Below are 22,138 nucleotides of genomic sequence, written 5' to 3'. Positions count from 1 at the left end.
GCAATATGCACACTGACCCTCTCCAGCAGCAGCAATATGCTCACTGACCCTCTCCAGCAGCAGCAATATGCACACTAACCCTCTCCAGCAGCAGCAATATGCACACCAACCCTCTCCAGCAGCAGCAATATGCACACTGACCCTCTCCAGCAGCAGCAGTATGCACATTGACCCTCTCCAGCAGCAGCAATATGTACACTAACCCTCTCCAGCAGCAGCAAGAAGATGCCCACTAACCCTCTCCAGCAGCAGCTATATGCCCACTGACCCTCTCCAGCAGCAGCAATCATATGCCCACTGACCCTCTCCAGCAGCAGCAGCAATAACATGCCCACTAACCCTCTCCAGTAGCAGCTATATGCCCATTGACCCTCTCCAGCAGCAGCAATAATATGCCCACTGACCCTCTCCAGCAGCAGCAGCAATAATATGCCCACTAACCTTCTTCAGCAACAGCTATATGCCCACTGACCCTCTCCAGCAGCAGCAGCAATAATATGCCCACTAACCCTCTCCAGCAGCAGCTATATGCCCACTGACCCTCTCCAGCAGGAGCAATAATATGCCCACTGACCCTCTCCAGCAGCAGCAGCAATAATATGCCCACTAACCCTCTCCAGTAGCAGCTATATGCCCACTAACCCTCTCCAGCAGCAGCAGCAATAAATGCCCACTAACCCTCTCCAGCAGCAGCAGCAGCAGCAATAATATGCCCACTAACATTCTCCAGCAACAGCTATATGCCCACTGATCCTCTCCAGCAGCAGCAGCAATAGTATGTCCACTGACCCTCTCCAGCAGCAATAATATGCCCGCTAACCCTCTCCAGCAGCAGCAATAATATGCCCACTAATGCTCTCCAGTAGCAGCTATATGCCCACTAACCCTCTCCAGCAGCAGCAGCAATAAATGCCCACTAACCCTCTCCAGCAGCAGCAGCAATAATATGCCCACTAACATTCTCCAGCAACAGCTATATGCCCATTGACCCTCTCCAGCAGCAGCAGCAATAATATGCCCGCTAACCCTCTCCAGCAGCAGCAATAATATGCCCGCTAACCCTCTCCAGCAGCAGCAATAATATGCCCACTAACCCTCTCCAGCAGCAGCAATAATATGCCCACTAACCCTCTCCAGCAGCAGCTATATACCAATTGACCCTCTCCAGCAGCAGCAGCTATATGCCCATTGACCCTCTCCAGCAGCAGCAGCAATAATATGCCCACTAACCCTCTCCAGCAGCAGCTATATACCAATTGACCCTCTCCAGCAGCAGCAGCAGCTATATGCCCATTGACCCTCTCCAGCAGCAGCAGCAATAATATGCCCACTAACCCTCTCCAGCAGCAGCTATATACCAATTGACCCTCTCCAGCAGCAGCAGCTATATGCCCATTGACCCTCTCCAGCAGCAGCAATAATATGCCCACTAACCCTCTCCAGCAGCAGCTATATACCAATTGACCCTCCTCAGCAGCAGCAGCAGCAGCAGCTATATGCCCATTGACCCTCTCCAGCAGCAGCAGCAATAATATGCCCACTAACCCTCTCCAGCAGCAGCTATATACCAATTGACCCTCTCCAGCAGCAGCAGCAGCAGCAGCAGCAATAATATGCCCACTAACCCTCTCGCGCTGCCCCGGGCAGCCAACGAAGGGGGCATGGCCTGTGCGGGTGCCGCAGCGGCGCGCATGCGTCCCCCACATTCCAAGATGGCGCCGGTGGTACGGGGGTTGCCGAGCGCTGACGTCTTGGGCAGTGAGTGAAGGGTTGCTGCTGGTGGGGGAGTGGGAGGAGGGAAAGGAGAGACAGGCAGAGCGAGCGAGCGAGGGGAAAAAGGACAGCGGATGAAGCTGTGGAGGCCCTGCAGGACTGGCTTCAGTAACTTCGGCGGGGTAAGTTGGCTGTGAAAGCCGGGTTGCTGTGCATTGCCAGATCTCTGGAAGTTTGTGTGGAGCTGGTGGCCCCTATTCCCCACCTCCCCTCCCTCCCATTCAGCAGCATTACTTAACAACGTCGGGCTGCAAATGCCACGTATACTTAAACTGTCCCAGTGCCATTCAGGGCATGGGGTGGGGGTGTGTGAGTGAAATCGCCTTCACCTCCCTCCCTCCTTCTCTCTCAGCTCCACCTCCCCCTCCCAGATCCACCTCCCCCTCCCAGATCCAGCTCCCCCTCCCAGATCCAGTTTACCTGCAGCAGTGGACAGGCACCAGCTCGCTGTTCGCAGCACTGTATTGACTTTTATTTATTGACGTTATCCTGAACTATTTTACCCCCCCCCCCTCCCTTTCCACCTTTTATTGAGGCTGTGGTTGCAGTGCGTGCTAACCGAACGCCTCGGCAACTTGTGCCCAACAACTTGCCTTTTAAAAACTCTCAGTCGGCATTCTGGCTATTATTTTCATTTGTAATTTTTAATCTAGCTTCCTCGTTGAATGAATGTTGCCCCCTCCCTTCTCCTGCTCTGTAAACAGGCCTTGTTTATTGTACTTTTCGTTCCTGATGTGGCCGTTATTATAGTAAGTGCTTTTTTTTCCCTGCGCAAAGGAAAGCTTTTAAATGTATTTTTAGAGTTGAGATCATGCAAAATCTTGGGTAAAGAAAACTGATTTGAATACAGTAAAAAGCGGCTGGCTTATGTCCTGTGTTGTTTTGTATACGTCACCAAGAAAAATGTTCTGGCTCTCTAAAGGGAAGTTTTAAACTGTTTTGAAAGATCTGAAGTATGTATGGTAATTAAAGGTTGTAGAGCTCTCTTTAGAAGAAAAACATTTTCAATAGCCAGAGCTAAAGTCTGAACCAATTAGTGTGAAGCATATTGCCAATTGAGAGAACCTGTTTTGATTCTTCACCAGTGAAAGGCTATTTTAATTTTTCACAGTTCTGTATGTGGACTTAAAGTTTCATATTCTGTGTGATCTGTTTTATCTTTTGTATGGGTTGCCAAAAATTATGATCAATATTGATACCAAACCCCATTCTTTCTAGTTTAGCTTTGCCAATCGGATTCAGGGAAGACAGCAGTGCTTAACTGCTGTTATTTGAACCAAATATATTTAAAAGCAGTGGTATCTTAATTTGGCTTATCATTTTCTCTAATGGTTTAAACAGACTTTGTTGAGATAGCACAGTGGTTTAAGTGGACTCCTTCTGTGCTGTTTCTTTCGGGCACACAGGCTGCCTGCAAGCTAATTCTATACTTCTAGAAATTTAGGTGTAAATCCAGGCACAAGCTAATGTTAATTATGCGTAGGTGTTAGAAACTGTTTCAAGTTGGTGTATTTTGCAGTACCGTCAGAGCCTCATTTATTCAAAAATATTTTGGAATTGGCAATGCAAAACAAATTTTCTAGATTTTTAAAAATAATTGGCTATTTATTTTCCTTCAGGCAATACCCTGTAATTAAATCCCCTGCCCTGGTTATTTCAAGCATATGCTGTCTTTATCTATGGATTCAATTTTATATTTCAAGCAGCTGCTTTAAGATTTCAACTGTGGATTGTGTCAAATATTTAAATCTTCTTACTATATAGTAATCATATAACGTCACCTTTAACTGTCCTGAGGCATCTCTCAGGTATGCAAGGTAGGTCCTGTGCTGAGAAAGGAGAGATTCTGAGGGTGACTGAAATCTTGCTCAAAGTAATGTATTTGAAGAAGTATTTTGAAAGAGCAGAGGAAGAGTTATTGAAGTTCTCGAACAATGGCATTGACTCCTTGATTTGATGCATTAGTCGGCTTTCAGCTCCTCTCCTGTGTAGCTGTTCCCCAGGTGCCTTCCCAGACACTAGTTAAGCAATTTAATTAGAAGGAGCTTTTCTGCCAAGCTCAGTCATTCTTTTCCTGGCATCCATGTCCTATGCGCACTTTATAGTGAGTTCTAGTACAGTGAGGTTGCAATCCTGGCTGATTTTCCCCTTTTTCCAAACTAATTGTAAAGAACCACTAAGCTGGCTTAGTGGGAACTCAGCACTCTTTGGAAAAGATATCTGGGAATTTTTAAAGGTGTTTGATTCATCTATCATGGGTTTGACTGAGAAAGTTACTGCTCTCACCTGGGGCATTAAATGTCTTAAATGTTAATTTTTCTTTGATCTCACCATGGTAACGCTCACTAGCGCAAATAATGGAAGCAATCCACACTGGGAGTGAGATTTGTTAAACACGCATCAGTGGAAACGTGGTGGAGGCAGGTTCAATTGAAGAATTCAAGACGCGATGAGTAACTATTTGGCTATGAATGGTGTGGAGGGATATGGGGAAAAGGCAGGAGATTGACACTAGATAATATAATGAGTGCAGGCATAATGGGCCAAATGGTCTACTGCACCTTTGTGATTCTGTGATCAGCCCTACCAACAGATTCTTCCAAACACTGGTGGGCTGCTGCACAAAAATGTAGTGTGCCCCACATGGAGTCATAGAATCATACAGCACAGAAACAGACTGTTTGGTCCATGTCATCCATGCAGAGCAGATATCCTAAACTGATCTAATCTCATTTGCCTGTGTTTAGCCCATCTCCCTCTGAACCCTTCCTATTCATGTACATGTCCAAACGTTTTTGTAATTGTACCAGCCTCCGTCACTTTCTCGGGCAGCTTGTTCCATATATGCACCACCTGTCTGAAAAATTGCCCCTCAGGTCCCTTTGAAATCTTTCCCCACTCACCTTAAACCTATGCCCTCTAGTTTTGGACTCCCTTACCCTTGGAAAAAGACCGTAGCTATTCATCTTATCTATACCCCTAACGATTTTATGAACCTCTATAAGGTCACCCCTCAGTCTCCGACACTCCAGGGGAAAAACATTCCATCCTGTCCATCTTTTTGTTAGAATTCAAACTGTCCAGTCCTGGCAACATCCTTGTAAATTTTTTTCTTTAGCCTTTTCTGTTTAGCAACATCCTTCCTATAGCAGAGTGGCCAGAATTGTAAGCAGTATTGTAAAGGTGGCCTCACCAGTATCTCTGCAACATGATCTCCAAACTGTAGTACTCAATGCTGTGACCAATAAAGGAATTATGAACCTGCACTCCTTGGTCCCTCTGTTCAACAGCACTCCTCAAGGCCTTACCATGAACTGTATGAGTCATGACTTGGATTCCCTTACCAAAATGCGACACCTCACATTTATCGAAAGTTAAACTCCATCTGCCACTTCTCAGCCCATTGGCCCATCTGATCAAGATTTCATTGTACTGTTAGGTGATGTTCTTCATAATTCACAATACCACCAATTTTGGTGTCATCTGCAAACTTACTAACCATACCTCCTACATTCTCATCCAAATTGATATAATTGATGAGCAACAGTGGACCTAGGGCCAACCTTTGCAGCACACCGCTGGTTACAGGTCTCCAGTCTGAACAACAACCCACTACCACCACTCCTGTCTTCTACCATCAAGCTGATTTTGTATCCATTGGCTTTTTCTCCCTGGATCCCATATGATCTAACATTATTAACAAATCTATCATGTGGGACCTTATCGAGCACCTTGTTAATAACTAAGTGGGAAACATCTACTGTTCTGCCTTCATCTATCACCTTGGTAATTTGATGACTTATGTATTTAATGAATGTGACCTGAACAAGTATGTTCAATATACTACAAGCCTGGGTGCCTATGAATAATCAGAGTTGAATAAGTAGCTTGGTGTCTAGGCAGATTGTGATGACTTTATGCATATACCACCTATACCTTAATGGCTGTCGTTGTCCACCACTAGATTGTAACCTGTAAGGTTTAATGTACACTGCCATCCCTATTTTAATTCAGATGTGTGCTGATAAAGCTGATTTTGCTGAACTTGCACTATAACTATGTGACCAACTACACACGTAGTATTTCAGGCTACCTTAGTTATTGTTGGGTCTGATCCTGAAATCTTGTGCAGTCTATTTAGTTTGTGCTGTAGATTTTGAATACCAGTTTCAATATTCATAGACTCATAGAATTCCTGCAGTGTGGAAACAGGCCATTTGGCCGAACAAGTCCACACTGACCCTCCAAAGAGTAACCCATTCCTCTACTTTATTACTTTTCATTTAACCCTAACTAATGCATTTAACCTACATATCCCTGAACACTATGGGCAATTTAGCGTAGCCAATTTACCTAACCTGCGCATCTTTGGATTTTGATTATATTAGATTAGACTAGATTCCCTACAGTGTGGAAACAGGCCCTTCGGCCCAACCAGTCCACACCGACCCTCCGAAGAGTAACCCACCCAGACCCAATTCCCTCTGACTGATGCATCGAACACGATGGGCAATTTAGCATGGCCAATTCACCTGGCCTGCACATCTTTGGACTGTAGGAGGAAACCGGAGCATCCGGAGGAAACCCACGCAGACACGGGGAGAATGTGCAAACTCCGCACAGACAGTCACCCAAGACTGGAATCAAACCCGGGTCCCTGGTGCTGTGAGGTAACAGTGCTAACCACTGAGCCATAGTGGCGTACTAATCTATGCAGATGATTGTTTCTGTTGTCTTATCAGTATTCCTTTTGACTCTTGATACAAACACTGTCTCACTGCAAACTCATTATTTTACTATCTTAGGCTCTGTTTTTGTTTTGTGCTGACTAGATGCCCTTTCATTTGTTGCATGTCTTTTAGCAATTGATTAGTGCCTGGGTTATGCTTATATCCCCTTTGTGACTCATCTGTCCATAACCACATTGATTTCCTCTTACTTGGGATCTTTTTGATAAACCCAGGTCTGGTCTTTGCAGAGGTTATGTGGAACATAAAACATTACAGTGCAGTAAAGGACCTTTGGCCTTCAATGTTGCATTGACCTGTGAAACCAATCTGAAGCCCATTCAACCTATGCTATTCCATTCCTGTCCATATGCTTATCCAGTGACCATTTAAGTGCCCTTAAAGTTGGAAAGTCTACTGTTGTGGCAGGCAGTAAAAGGTGAGAGATGATTCATTTTGGAAGGAGTAACAGGAATGCAGTGTACTGGGCTAATGGTAAGAATCTTGGTAGTCATACAGATGTACAGCATGCAACCCGTCCATGCCGACCAGATATTCCAACCCAATCTAGTCCCACCTGCCAGCACCCTGCTCATATCCCTCCAAACCCTTCCTATTCGTATACCCATCCAAATGCCTTTTAAATGTTCCAATTGTACCAGCCTCCATCACTTCCCCTGGCAGCTCATTCCATACACGTACCACCCTCTGTGTGAAAACAGTTGCCCCTTAGGTCTCTCTTTATATCTTTCCCCTCTCACCCTAAACCTATGCCCTCCAGTTCTGGACTCCCTGACCCCAGGGAAAAGACTTTGTCTATTTATCCTATCCATGTCCCTCATAATTTTGTAAACCTCTATAAGGTCACCCCTCAGCCACTGACGCTCTAGGGAAAACTGCCTCAGCCTGTTCAACCTCTCTGTATAGCTCAAATCCTCCAACCCTGGCAACATCCTTGTCCTTGTAAATCTTTTCTGAACCCTTTCAAGTTTCACAACATCTTTCCGATAGGGAGGAGACCAGAATTGCACACGATATTCGAACAGTGACCTAACCAATGTCCTGTACAGCCGCAACATGACCTCCCAACTCCTGTACTCAATACTCTGACCAGTAAAAGAAAGCATACAAAACGCCTTCTTCACTATCCTATCTACCTACGACTCCACTTTCAAGGAGCTATGAACCTGCACTCCAAGGTTTCTTTATTCAGCAACACTTTCTAGGACCTTACCATTAAGTGTATAAGTCCTGCTAAGATTTGTTTTCCCAAACTGCAGCACCTCGCATTTATCTGGATTAAACTCCATCTGCCACTTCTCAGCCCATTGTCCCATCTGGTCAAGATCCTGTTGTAATCAGATCCTTCTTCACTGTCCACTACACCCCTCCAATTTTGGTGTCATCTGCAAACTTCCAAAGTATACCTCTTATGCTCGCATCTAAATAATTTATATAAATGACAAAAAGTAGAGGACCCAGCACTGATCCTTGTGGCACTCCACTGGTCACAGGCCTCCAGTCTGAAAAACAACCCTTCACAACCACCCTCTGTCTTCTACCTTTTGAGCCAGTTCTGTATTCAAATGGCTAGTTCTCCATGTATTCCATGAGATCTAACCTTGCTAATCAATCTCCCATGGGGAACCTTGTCAAACACCTTACTGAAGTCAATATAGATCACATCTACCGCTTTGCCCTCATCAATCCTCTTTGTTACTTCAAAAAACTCAAGTTTGTGAGACATGATTTCCCAAGTACAAAGCCATGTTGACTATCCCCCATCAGTCCATGCCTTTCCAAATACATGTACATTCTGTCCCTCAGGATTCCCTCCAACAACTTGCCCACCACCGAGGTCAGGCTCACTGGTCTATAGTTCCCTGGCTTGTCCCTACCGCCCTTCTTAAACAGTGGCACCACGTTAGTCAACCTCCAGTCTTCTGGCACCTCACCTGTGACTATTAATGATACAAATATCTCAGCAAGAGGCCCAGCAATCATTTCTCTAGCTTCCCACAGAGTTCTAGGGTGCACATGGTCAGGTCCTGGGGATTTATCCACCTTTATGCGTTTCAAGACATCCAGCACTTCCTCCTCTGTAATCTGGGCGTTTTGCAAGGTGTCACCATCTATTTCCCTACTTTCTATATCTTCCATATCCTTTTCCACAGCAAATACTGATGCAAAATATTCATTTAGTATCTCCCCCATTTTCTGTGGCTCCACACAAAGACCGCCTTGCTGATCTTTGAGGGGCCCTATTCTCTCCCTTGTTACCCTTTTGTCCTTAATGTATTTGTAAAAACCCTTTGGATTCTCTATAATTCTGTTTGCCAAAGCTATCTCATGTCCCCTTTTAGCCCTCCTGATTTCCCTCTTAAATATACTCCTACTGCCTGTATACTCTTCTAAGGATTCACTCGATCTATCCTGTCTATACCTTACATATGCTTCCTTTTTCTTAACCAAACCTTCAATTTCTTTAGTCATCCAGCATTCCCTATACCTACCAGCCTTTCCTTTCACCCTAACATGAATATACTTTCTCTGGATTCTCGTTCTCTCATTTCTGAAGGCTTTCCATTTTCCAGCTGTCTCGTTATCTGTGAGCATCTGCCCCCCCCATCAACTTTTGAAAGTACGTGCCTAATACTGTCAAAATTGGCCTTTCTCTAGTTTAGAACTTCACCTTCTAGATCTGGTCTATCCTTTTCCATCACTCTTTTAAATCTAATAGAATTATGGTCGCTGGTCCCAAAGTGCTGCCATGTAGATGAGCAGAGGGATCTCGGTGTCCAGGTACATGGATCCTTGAAAGTTGCCATCCACGTTGATAGGGTTGTTAAGAAGGTACATAGTGTGTTAGCTTTTATTAGTAGAGGAATTGAGTTTTGGAACCATGAGGTCATGCTGCAGCTGTTCAAAACTCTGGTGCGACCGCACTTGGAGTATTGCATACTGTTCTGGTCACTGCATTATAAGAAGGATATGGAAGCTTTGGAAAGGGTTCAGAGAGATTTACTAGGATGTTGCCTGGTAAGGAGGGAAGGTCTTGCGAGGAAAGGCTGAGGGACTTGAGGCTGTTTTCGTTAGAGAGAAGATTGAGAGTAACTTAAATGAGACATGTTACATAATCCAAGAGATAGGGTTGACAGAGATGGCAATGGCTAGCACAAGGGGACATAGCTTTAAATTGAGGAGAGATAGATATAGGACAGATGTCAGAGGTGGTGTCTTTACTCAGAGACTTAAAAGTAGTTCTGGGATTTACGAATTAATGAACCGAAACCTGCAACCCATTCTAAAAAATGAAAGACTTAGCAATCTAGGTTTGTTCAGTATATCGTTTTAATTGCATGACACTGAACCTTTCCTATAAATTCTGCCTTATGGTCCTGTCCCACTAGTTACCCGATGAAGGAGCAGCACTCTGAAAGCTAGTATTTCCCAATAAACCTGTTGGACTATAACCTGGTGTTGTGATTTTTAACTCTGATTTCTTTGGACACTTTTTACGCCACCTAACTGCAATTAATTCACATAGTTAGGCTGAGTGAATGTGGCTACTTTTGCTGCTGAAACGTTTGAAATATATTGTAGTTATACAGGTAGAAGAGATCTGTGAATCCATAGTGTTTTAAAAAGACCTGGCAATGCAAACTTGTGCAAGGAAGCATTTGCCCTGTACTACTTGCTTTCTGATTTGATGTTCTCATCATATTTCCATTGTTCCCTTTACAATGAAGACCTGAAATTGCAAACTAATGCTATGATAAACTAGGCAAAAGTGAGGACTGCAGATGTAGGAAATCTGAGTCTAGATTAGAGTGGTGCTGGAAAAACACAGCAGGTCAGGCAGCATCCGAGGAGCAGGAAAACTGACGTTTCAGGGAAAAGCCTTTCATCAGGAATGAAGGCAGGGAGCCTCCGGGGTGAAGAGATAAATGGGAAGGGTGTGGGGCTGGGAAGAAGGTAGCAAAGAGTACAATAGGTGGATGGGGGTGGGGATGGAGGTGATAGGTCTGAGAGGAGGGTGCAGTGGATAGGTGGAGAGGAAGATTGGCACGTAGGACACATCATGAGGATGGTGCTGAGCTGGAATGTTAGAACTGGGGTAAGGTGGGGGAAGGGAAATGAGGAAACTGGTGAAGTCCACATTGATGCCCTGGGGTTGAAGTGTTCTGAGGCGGAAGATGAGGCATTCTTCCTCCAGACATCGGGTCGTGAGGGAGCGGCATTGGAGGAGGCCCAGAACCTGCATGTCCTTGGCAGAGTGGGAGGGGGAGTTGAAATGTTGGGCCACAGGGCGGTGGGGTTGATTGGTGCAGGTGTCCCGGAGATGTTCTCTAAAGCGCTCTGCGAGAAGACGTCCCGTCTCCCCAATGTAGAGGAGACCGCATTTGGTAGCAACAGATACAATAAATGACATTTGTGGAAGTGCAGGTGAAACTTTGATGGATATGGAAGGCTCCCTTGGGTCTTGGATGGAGGTGAGGGGGGAGGTGTGGGCGCAGGTTTTGCAATTCCTGCGGTGGGAGGGGAAGGTGCCAGGAGGGGAGGGTGGGTTGTTGGGGGGCGTGGACCTGACCAGGTAGTCACGGAGGGAACGGTCTTTGCGGAAGGCGGAAAGGGTTGGGGACGAAAATGTATCCCTGGTGGTGGGGTTCGTTTGGAGTTGGTGGAAATGTTGGTTGATGATGTGGTTTATGCGAAGATTGGTAGGCTGGAAGGTGAGGACCAGGGGGGGTTCTGTCCTTGTTATGGTTGGAGGGTGGGGTTTGAGGGCAGAGGTGCGGGATGTGGATCAGATGTGTTGGAGGGCACCTTCAACCACGTGGGAAGGGAATTTGTGGTCTTTAAAGGAGGAGGCCATCTGGTGTGTTCTGTGGTGGAACTGGTCCTCCTGGGAGCAGATACGGGATGGCATTTTTTTACAGGAGGTAGGGTGGGAAGAGGTGTCGTCCAGGTAGCTGTGGAAATCAGTGGGTTGATAAAAAATGTCAGTGTCAAGTCAGTCGTCATTGATGGAGATGGAGAGGTTCAGGAAGGGGAGAGAGGTGTCAGAGATGGTCCAGGTGAATTTAAGGTCGGGGTGGCATGTGTTGGTGAAGTTGTTTAACTGCTCACCCTCTTCGCGGGAGCACGAGGTGGCGCCAATGCAGTCACCAATGTAGCGGAGGAAGAGGTGGGGAGTGGTGCTGCTGTAACTACGGAAGATGAACTGTTCTGCGTATCCGGCAAAGAGACAGGCATAGCTGGGGCCCATGTGGGTGCCAAAGGCTCATTTGGAGGAAGTGGAAGGATTCGAAGGAGAAATTAAGGGTGAGGACCAGTTCAGCCAAACGAATGAGAATGTCAATGGAAGGGTACTGTTGGGGACGTCGGGAGAGGAAGAAAACGGAGGGCTTGGAGGCTCTGGTCATGGTGGATGGAGTTGTAAAGGGATTGGATGTTCATGGTGAACATGAGGCGTTGGGGGCTGGGGAAACGGAAGTATCCTATTTGTTTCATTTTAGCCTACTTGACTCTGAGAAGATTGATAGATCAAACCTAGGGTATATAATCTGGGTGAATAACTGAACTCTCAGTAAAGTACAAATGCAGTGCTCCAATGTCAAAGATCTTGTCACAACTTTAATTTGAACTTGCCAACTCAGATGAATTTTCAACAAGGAAGTTACTCAACTAGCATTTACTATTCAACCAAAACTGTTGAAATAATTAACCAGTTATTTTGGTGGTGTTTGGAAGATCTCGAATGCCCATAAACTGAGTTGTTTCTGCCTTACAAATTAGTGACTAAACTCTTTTTAAAAAGATAATTATTTCCTTATGAAGAGGTCTCTTAGGTACTTTGAGTATCTGACAAACCGTATAACTGCAACTAATTGATTTTTTTGTATAAGTGCATCTTTGTCCTTCAATCTGTGATCAACGTTTACTCTGATATTCCACAATATATATTAAGCCCTTTCATCTCATTGTTACTACATGGCATCGGACTCACCATTCTAACTTTGCCTACTCATTAAGAATGCAGCATTTCCATAGGGTGCACTCATGGGGTCAAAATTTCCTTCAACAACTGATTTACTAAACCGCTGAGTCCAGCCTTCCAACTGGCTTCACAGAAAATGGTGCAGAAAGACACAGCACATTTTGATTAGGATCTTTAAAAAGATTACTGTTAAAGATAGCAGTGATGTGGCACCAAACTCAATTTTAATCTTGGAATTAACTAGAAATAATGGATCTGAAAATGTCGGTGAGGATATTCGTAGCTGATAATTTGAGATTTTCCATACCCATTCATTTGTGCAAAGGAAATGGTAAATATTCATAAATCAACAAATTAATATGTACACATGACATCAGATGTGCTGGTTTCTTGATGGAAATAAAAATTGTGAAAGAATTTGTTTTGAAAAATTCCATGAAGTTGGTACTTGAGGAATGGGAAGTAAATAATATTATGCTGGTACTTGTATAGGAGCAGGTCGTCTCACAGCTGATCAGGAGAGATGCTTGGAAGCATTGTTGGGCTATTAAATGTTTAGAAAGAATTAAAGAGTTGTCTCCATAGATTTATCAATAGGCACTAAATTTGTTAGCTACAGCAAATTCTTTAGACTTAGTAAATTTATCGAGTTAGGTTAGGATAAACTTTATTTTTTTCAGATTTGATATTCTGCATATTAACTATTTTACCACAGCTCCACTTATGAAACTTTGATAATTTAGTCTGGTGAAATGAGTTATTTAGCCAGCTGAATAAACTGTTTACAATTCTTGTAAACAGTTTATACTTTTAAATTATTTGGAGGAGTGTACTTGAGAAGCATTTTAAAGCTGCTGATGTCACCAAGTCTCTCAACTTGATATGAAAAGAGAAGGCCTTTAAAGTGAGGTAAATTAATTAAGCAGGTGTTACAGAATAGTAGGATTCTAATACAAGTAAATGCAGTGTGATCCATAGTTTACAGGAAATGTGTTGTCAACAAACTGAAAGATATCAGTTAACAAAAGTGATGTGATTATTGATTACCTACTGATAGTATATTTACTAGAAATGCAGAACTGGTCAAAATCGAGGATGTATCATGAGGACATTTTAAACAAATTGATTTTATTTGGCAAGCACTTAGCAATAAACAAGTCAAATGTGATTCTGATTTTATTGTCAAGTATTTTACAATAAGAATGCAATAAGATTCAGTGGAAAAACTTCCATTTGTCACCATTTGAGGGAGTGAGCACTGTTGGAGGGTCAGTGCTGAGGGAGTGCCTCACTGTCAGAGGGTCAGTGCTGAGGGAGTGGGCACAATTTTGAATAATTTAAGGGGAAGAAAGGAAAGTATAGCTTCAAGAGAGTCCAAGTGTCTTGAGCCAGCTCATCATCGTCAAGGCTGCCTGTGCTGCCATACCTTCGCTATTGTTTCGCTGCCGTCTACACCAGACAGATGTGGACAGTTTTAAACTTTTTTAAATAAACCATTTGTTTTCATAAACTAATGTAGATACAAGAGTTGCAATTACATTAAAACATTTTTAGTTTGCCTCATGTGAAGTAGAGGTAGCCTAGATCTTAGACGCTCGTGAGCAGGACAAGAGTTAAATCTATGTGGGACAAGGAGGGTGATGTATGCTTGGAGGCACAGGTGAGGCTACAATACTTATACCAGTATTTTACAGTGGTGTGTACTAAGGAAAAGGAATCTGACAAAATATTGATAGAAACAAAGGCAACATAATGGTTGCTACAAATTGAGGGGTGGAGATATTGGAAAAGCTTGCTGTACTTTATGCTGTATGAGCTACCTGGTCCGATTAGCTTGCATTCCACAATGCTGAAGGAAGTGAGAGAATGGATAGCAGAAGGACATGCCATCTTCCTGGATAGAAGAAAAGAGTCAGAGCATTGGAAAATGGCAAATGCTGCACTTGTATTCAAGTAAGGATGTACGTTACAGTCTTGGTAACTTGAGGTCAGTTAGTTAGTGTTAATGAGATATAAAGCTTTAGAAACTGTCAAGAAAAAAAAATCCAGCAGGTGATTGAAGACGTTTGACTTAATTAAGGAGCTCCAACATAAGTTTGTAAAGAGCAGGTCATGCCAGGTTTGTAGATGCTACAAAAATAGGTGAAAACGCAAGTAGTGAGGATGAGACGGTCTACGGAACGATATAAGCAGGTTAGGCAAGTGGGCAAAAACCTTGGCAGATGGACGATAATACGAGAAAATGTGAGGTTACATACTTTGGCAAGGATTAAAGAGGAGATGATTATTTTAAATAGAGAAATACAGCAGTAAGCTGTAGCAGAGAGCAATTTAGGACCGTCATGCATGGATGACAAAAAAAAAACTAGCCTACAAGTTCAGATAATAGGGGAGGCTTGTTGGATCTAACAATGATGGAGACACCCAAGTGTGGCAGCATCTGTGGAGAGAGAAACTGAATTAACATTTCAGTTTGAGTATGACTTCTTCAGAGCTGCTTTTTTTCTGAGGAAAATCTCAGCCGACTCATCACAGATGTTGCCAGACTTCTGTGCTTGTTTCAGATCCTCAACATCTGCAGTGGCTCGTCTTTATTAAGCAGATTGTTGACTTTTTTCAAAGGGAATAGAGTATTTTAAAATAAAAAGAATCTTGTTAAAACTATGAGCTGCTGGATAGACCACATCCTATAATTCTGTGATCAGTTTAATGGTGCCTTTATCTAAGAAAAGTTGTGCTGATATGGATTTATGAAGCAAAGTTGAGTTGGTTGGGCCTGTACTCATTGGAGTTCATAAGAATGAGAAGTGATATTACCAAAATTTGTAAAATTCTGAAGGGGCTTGACAAAGTAGCTGCAGAGAGGTTTCCTTTTGTTGGGGTGTCTCGAACCAAAGGCCATAATTGCAGAATAAGAAGCTATCCATTTAAGACAGATGAGGAGGAATGTCTTAGCTCAGAGGTTAGTGGAATACTTCTCTGCTGCTAAGGCTGCATCCTTAAGAATATTCATGGCTGAGATAGATTTTTAATTAGGAAAAAGGATTATGGTAAAAGGCTGGAAAATAGAATTGGGAAATATGATATCAACCATGATCTTATAGAATGGTGGAGCAGACTTGTTGCATTGAATAGCCTACCTCTGTTTCTGAGTCTTATGGTTGTATTGGAATGCAGAATAAAGTTTATAAAATTACAGTTGATTCAAAATGTGAAGTAGCAAACAGGCGGGTACTAATCAAAGCACAGATTAGGAGAATGGGTAGACTAGTGGTAGATGAGATTTGATAGATGTGAGTTTCGAGGCAGAGACAATATGAAGGTAATGGTGCAGCTCTTCCAAGTGTGTGCAGGTACTGAGGGACCTCAGTACATGTGCATAATCTTTGAAGCTAGGATTTACCAAGTCTATGGTTAACAAATGATATGGATCTTGGTCTTCATAAATAGAGACGTTGAGTATTAAAGCCATGCTGAATCTTTATAAAGATGTGGTAAGCCACAGCTAGAGTTTTGCATCTGTTTATAGCCATACTTCTAACTAGGATGTAATAGTTTCACCAGGGACTTGGAGATGGGAAACTTGGCTAGAACGTTCGAGAAACTTGGTTGTTCTCTTGAAGCAAAGGAGATTTGGAAAAGATTTAATACGGATCTACAGATAAGGCAAAACTCTTCCCAAGAGATGTTGATAGCCTGACTAGGGAAGAATGATTTAAAGCTTTGAACAGGAAATGTTGGAAGAACTTTTTTGTGGAGTGAATATTAATGACTTGGAATTCACTGCCCTTGTGGATGGTACAAATGAAAACAATAAATTATTTCAAAAACATACTGGATGTCCACTTGAAGGAAAGAAATTTGCAGGGATTTGAAGGAATGTGACTAACTTGATTATTCTACAGAGTTAATAACTATTTAGTAGATTGAATGGTGTTTTATGGGCGGCACGGTGGCACAGTGGTTAGCACTGCTGCCTCACAGCGCCTGAGACCCGGGTTCAATTCCCGCCTCAGGCGACTGACTGTGTGGAGTTTGCACGTTCTCCCCGTGTCTGCGTGGGTTTCCTCCGGGTGCTCCGGTTTCCTCCCACAGTCCAAAAGATGTGCAGGGTCAGGTGAATTGGCCATGCTAAATTGCCCGTAGTGTAAGGTAAGGGGTAAATGTAGGGGTATGGGTGGGTTTCGCTTCGGCGGGTCGGTGTGGACTTGTTGGGCCGAAGGGCCTGTTTCTACACTGTAATGTAATCTAATCTAATCTAATCTAATCTAATCTCTGCTTTAAAATGACTAAAATGATTCCTTTTCTAGCACCTGTTATCTGAAATCTTCTGATACAAAATTGTTTCTAAAGTATTAGTTTGTGATTTCTTGACTTTTTAAAATTAGTGGAGGTTGATATCTAACATGTTTTGAACTGAAATTGAGATGAATTTGATGTCTCTGACGAAAGAATTTGAACTGCAAACTAGGCTTATACTTTGCCAGCCTATGTAAATTCTGGGCTTCCAGTTGTTTCCTTAATGCATATATATTGCACTGAACATCAATTTCCTAGTTTAACTGTGTTGTATGACTCGTTTTGGGAATTCTGATGCAAATTGAATTTTCGTGGCAACTATTTTGCCCTTTGTATTCATGGATCATGATTTTTGGATTTTTTGTCTCTGGCATTATTGGACAATTATTATATAATGCATGAATATGCACCGTACAAGGCGTACAGCAAAGTAGTTGATTAGTTCCTTCATTAGTTCCTTCTGAAGTGGGCCTGGATAAATATCTGGTTTAGAATTGGATTGAATGTCGTAAAAGATACGTTTACGTGGAATGTAGTTGTTACTACTTTGGTGCCTGATTTGTATGTACTATTGGCATTGCAAAATATGTTATTTTTATTCTCGGGCCAGAATTGTGGATTCAAAAAAAAAGCAGTCCTGCAATCATTCCACAGCTTTAGCAATGCAAATATGTGCAAACTGACAGATGAGCAACCTGTGGCTGCCATCTATCCTAAACAAACAGTGATGTAAAAAGCCTAAAGGCAGGTAGTGAGTGAAATAATCAAGTAGTTTGTGGAATGTGCTAATTTCTTTGCTGTTTCAAGGCTGAATATCTTCATTGTGTTCCTGGTTTCCTCATGGTTTAAAATTTCTAATTCTGCACCAAACCAATTTTCTACAGTTTAATTGCATAAGAAAATATGGAATGAATAAGACTGAATTCTTTTGACAAGTAATGTTCCTTTTGCACAGATTCCCTTCACCTTAATCTCTTGAATGAACTGTCTAGCCTAAGGCATTGAAAGCCTGGATTGTTTTCATGAGCTAAACAGCACAGTGAATAACCTCATGTAACTTTCTGCTCTCCAGATATCACCTTAAGTGGTGAAGGATTTTTCAAGGAGGACCTATGGTTTGTGTTGAGCTAAATGATTTCTGCTTAGGATGACACAGAGGGTGTATAGTTGGCATCAGCCTCCTTGAGCTATGCAGTGCGAGTTCATCCAGTCTCATTTACTTGCGCAACTGAAGGGTCACTGAATCTGAAACATTAACTCTGATTTCTTTTCACAGATGCTGTCAGATCTGCTGAGCTTTTCCAGCAATTTGTATTTTTTAGTTTCTCGTTTACTAGCACTGACCATTGCTGAGCAAAACAATATAAGCACAATGAATATACACTGCACCAGGCTCAATTGTAATACCTCTACAGAATCGAATCGATTACATATGCCAGACTTTTATTTTGCCTACATTCTCTAATAGTCTTGGGACAATAGAACAAATAATTAATTGGGAAACGTGTACTAGCAATAAATACAGTAAATTCCATTGACTTTTACAAATGAGATAAAGAACTCATTTATGTTACACCTGTATTTTTTATTTAGTAGGCCTGTTCAGAACTCCAATTCTTCTTATTTATGGCCTCCCTTCAGTTCTTCCTTGTACTGGGATGATGTAGAGGTGTCTTGAAAAATTAATCTCACTCAGACAAGTCACACAGTGGCAGCAATGCTAAATCGGAAATGTGGCATTGATGCAAATGAGATGTTCGGCAATGGGGCTGGACATATTGGTGCTGCACGAAGAGAATTTGACAACACAATTTGACAATACTTGATGCTACTTCATGCTGGCATGAATGCTTGGCGTAGCAAACGTTCTATCCAACACAAACATCCTGTATTTCAAGCTCAACAAATTCAGGGATATTTGTGCTATTTTTGTTTATTTTAGATTTTCATCTTGAAGTGATGTTAAGGTTTGCTGTGAGTCATTTTATATGCCAGGAGATAAGATGTTTAACCTGCTTGCCTGATGATTCTGTTTGCTTTTTAAATACAAATCTGTTCTACAGTGGCCAATTCTACTTGCTTGATCTTAATTCCAAAGCCAGATTCAGAAAAGATGCATGCAGAGTTTTTGTATCAAATGGAATTGGACAAATTATTCTCTCAGTTCTATGAGCTTGTAATTTGTAACAAGTATAAACTCTGAGGATAACAATTGGCATTTATAGAACAACCACATCAAAGTTACCCCAAGATGTCTCGGAGGCTATAGAGTTAAAAAGCACAAATACCATTTGGTCCAACTCGTCCATGCTGATGAAGTTGCCCAAACTAAATTGGCCTGCTTGCCTATAGATGGTCCATATCCCTCTAAACTTTTCCTATTTATGTAAATATCCAAATGTCGTCTTAAATGTCATAACTGTACTTGCATCTCCTCCTTTGGCAGTACATTCCATATACGAACCACCCTCTGTGTGAAAAATTTGCCCCTCAGATCCCTTTCTCCTCTTACCTTAAAAATGTGCCCCGAAGTTTTGAACAGCCCTCCCTAGATCTTTGCTAATCACATTATCTATGCTGCTCATGACTTTAAAAATCTCTATGAAGCAACCCTTCAACCTTCTGCGCTCTAGCCTATCCTTATAACTCGAACCTTCCATTCCTGGCAGCATTCTGCAAATTCCTTTGAGTCATAGAGATGTACAACATAGAAACAGACCTTTCTGTCCAACCTGTCCATGCCAACCAGATATCCCAACCCAATCTAGTCCCACCTGCCAGCACCTGGCCCATATCCCTCCAAACCCTTCCTATTCATATACCCATCCAAATGCCTCTTAAATGTTGCAATTGTACCAGCCTCCTCCACATCCTCTGGCAGCTCATTCCATACACGTGCCACCCTCTGCGTGAAAAAGTTGCCCCTTAGGTCTTTTTTATATCTTTCCCCTCTCACCCTAAACCTATGCCCTCTAGTTCTGGACTCCCCGATCCCAGGGAAAAGACTTGGTCTATTTATCCTATCCATGCCCTTCATAATTTTTCAAACCTCTGTAAGGTTACCCCTCAGCCTCCGATGCTCCAGGGAAAACAGCCCCAGCCTATTCAGCCTCTCCGTATAGCTCAAATCCTCCAACCCTGGCAACATCCTTGGAAATCTTTTCTGAACCCTTTCAGGTTTCACAACATCTTTCCGATAGGAAGGAGACCAGAATTGCACGCAATATTCGAACACTGGCCTAACCAATGTCCTGTACAGCCGCAACATGATCTGCCAACTCCTCTACTCAATACTCTGACCAATAAAGGAAAGCATATCAAACTCCTCCTTCACTATCCTATCTACCTGCAACTCCACTTTCAAGGAGCTATGAACCTGCACTCCAAGGTCTCTTAGTTCAGCAACACTCCCTAATACTATCCTTCCTATAGCTAGGTAACCAGAACTGTACGCAGTACTCCAAAAATGGCCTCACCAGTGTACTGAACAACCTCGCAATTCCAGTACTCAGTGGTCTGAACAATGAAGGCAAGCATACTAAATGCCTTCTTAATGACCATGTCTGGATTTGCTGCAACTTTCAAAGAATTATGTGCCTGAAGCCCTAGGTCTCTTTATTGGACAACACTACACAGGCCCTACCTTTAACTACATAAGACCTGCCCTTGTTTGTTTTGTAAGAAATGTTTGGATATCTAGCTCAGTTGTGTGCATTTGAGGGTTGAAGGCGGATATAGGAAGAAATGAGAGTGACAATTAAGAAAACTTAGGATTAAAGTTTTTAACTTTGATGCATTAGGCAAGTGGTAGCTGATCTAGAATAGCAATGTCAGTGAATAAACACAAATTCATTTGTGATATGCTATCAGCAGCAGAGTTTTAGATTGGGTAAAGAAAATGGCATTAGTCTGCAAATGGAAGCCATTCATTGTTGTTGAGAGAAGATGAAAATGACAACAAAAATGGGATTTTGACGTATGCTGGGAAAGTTTTCTGAGGATGGCAGTGGCAACCATTGCAAGAAACACCCCCCCCCCCCCCCCCAAGTAGGGACATAGAGGTGGAACCATGAAAGATGAGTAGCTCAGAAGTGCACCTAAAAGGAAGGTTAATCGATGATGTTAGTCACAGAAGGTTGAGGAGGGCCAGGAGTGATAATGTAATGAAAGACTTAAAATAGCAATTTGCAATACCAGTTTATTGTTAAAGACATTTCCGATGTGATGCACGGAGAGAAAGGAAAGAAACTTATGTTACCTGAGGTCTATTTGGATTTTACTAGAGATTTTCATTTTTATATATTCCAGTCAGGCTGCAGTATTCCTTCAAAAACACTCAAGCAAAGGTCTTTGCTTCTAGACACTGCTTAAAGATTAGAACATTAAGATGATGGTTGGAGAAGTTTGGTAATGGGAATGAGGTCAAGAGAGCAGAGACTTGACCTAAGGTGAAGTATAACTCAAATATACAAATTGGGGATCTGTAACTTAGCTTGCTAGCTACAGGCATATTTTCTGTGGCACTGCCCAGGTCTTTTAAGCTTCTGTTACCTGCCTCCATTGCCTCTTCACATTGGTCTTGTCTCACTACTGTCACTGCTTAAACCCTCCTTAGGGTTTAAACCACTTTAATGGGCATTTTTTCTCGTGATACCTAATGTTATAAGGTTTATTGAATTCGATATCATAATTTGCTATGTCTGGTGTTGGGTTTAACCTGTCTAATTTGATAACTACAACATTTCTATGTCATGGTTGACTCTTCCATGTTAGGTTGTACATTTATTTATGCCTGCTTTCTGTGCTGAATTAATTGAGTTTGGCTGCTTTGATTATTGCTATTGCTTTGCAATGAAAGGTTCATACACGTAGCCAACTGAAAAATGATTTGCCTGAGTTGAACTTTTCACGTTACAAATGTATAGCATATATTTTGCAATAGAGTGTTTGATTTATGTTCTGCTTCAAACTGTTTCTGAAGCTGCACTGCTAGTGTTTGCAATTTTATGAAGCTCTTGAATCTTTGAAGATAGTAATTTTGGCTTCACACTGTCCCTACTCAAATCTGCAGCATGAAGGTGCAGTGCTGAGATAGGGTTTTGAAGATTGGTAAAATGATGTTACTCCTACCACCTTTATTACTCCTTTGGATGTCATGCCCACATACCAGATCAAATAACTTTTCCACTGAAAAAGCATTTGTGTTACTAAGTTTTTCCATTTAAATTTCCCTGTTTGGAACAGACTTTAAGCTGTTAGTGAACTTTTTCTTTTTATTCCTGGTTTGAACTTCAGGTGCTTGCCTTCAGTGTAAGCTTATTTGCATTGATATGTTGGA

General features: G+C 42.4%; 1 protein-coding gene across 5 annotated transcripts in view; it reads left to right on the top strand.

The window, feature by feature from the left end:
• The first annotated feature begins 1,762 nt into the window (after window positions 1-1,762).
• The window catches only part of LOC122557122 (fibronectin type-III domain-containing protein 3A-like), a 153,702-nt gene continuing 133,326 nt past the window's right edge, over window positions 1,763-22,138 (top strand). For 2 of the 5 annotated variants that reach the window (XM_043704459.2, XM_043704456.2), the window contains exon 1: window positions 1,763-1,895. Coding sequence is in view for 1 of the 5 variants with exons in the window: in XM_043704458.2 (XP_043560393.1) it covers window positions 1,848-1,895 (48 nt within the window). In the remaining 4 variants the exon portion in view is untranslated. Of the gene's footprint in view, window positions 1,896-2,329; window positions 2,523-22,138 lie in introns of those variants that run through there. The other 3 variants (XM_087992165.1, XM_043704457.2, XM_043704458.2) reach the window with 2 other exon arrangements.

Source organism: Chiloscyllium plagiosum, unplaced genomic scaffold (genome assembly GCF_037043375.1).
Source record: "Chiloscyllium plagiosum isolate Xiang-an unplaced genomic scaffold, Cpla_swu_hap1 HiC_scaffold_11, whole genome shotgun sequence".
Lineage (NCBI taxonomy): Eukaryota > Metazoa > Chordata > Chondrichthyes > Orectolobiformes > Hemiscylliidae > Chiloscyllium > Chiloscyllium plagiosum.
Note: the sequence above shows the minus strand (reverse complement) of the source record. Positions and strands in the feature narration are given on the sequence as shown.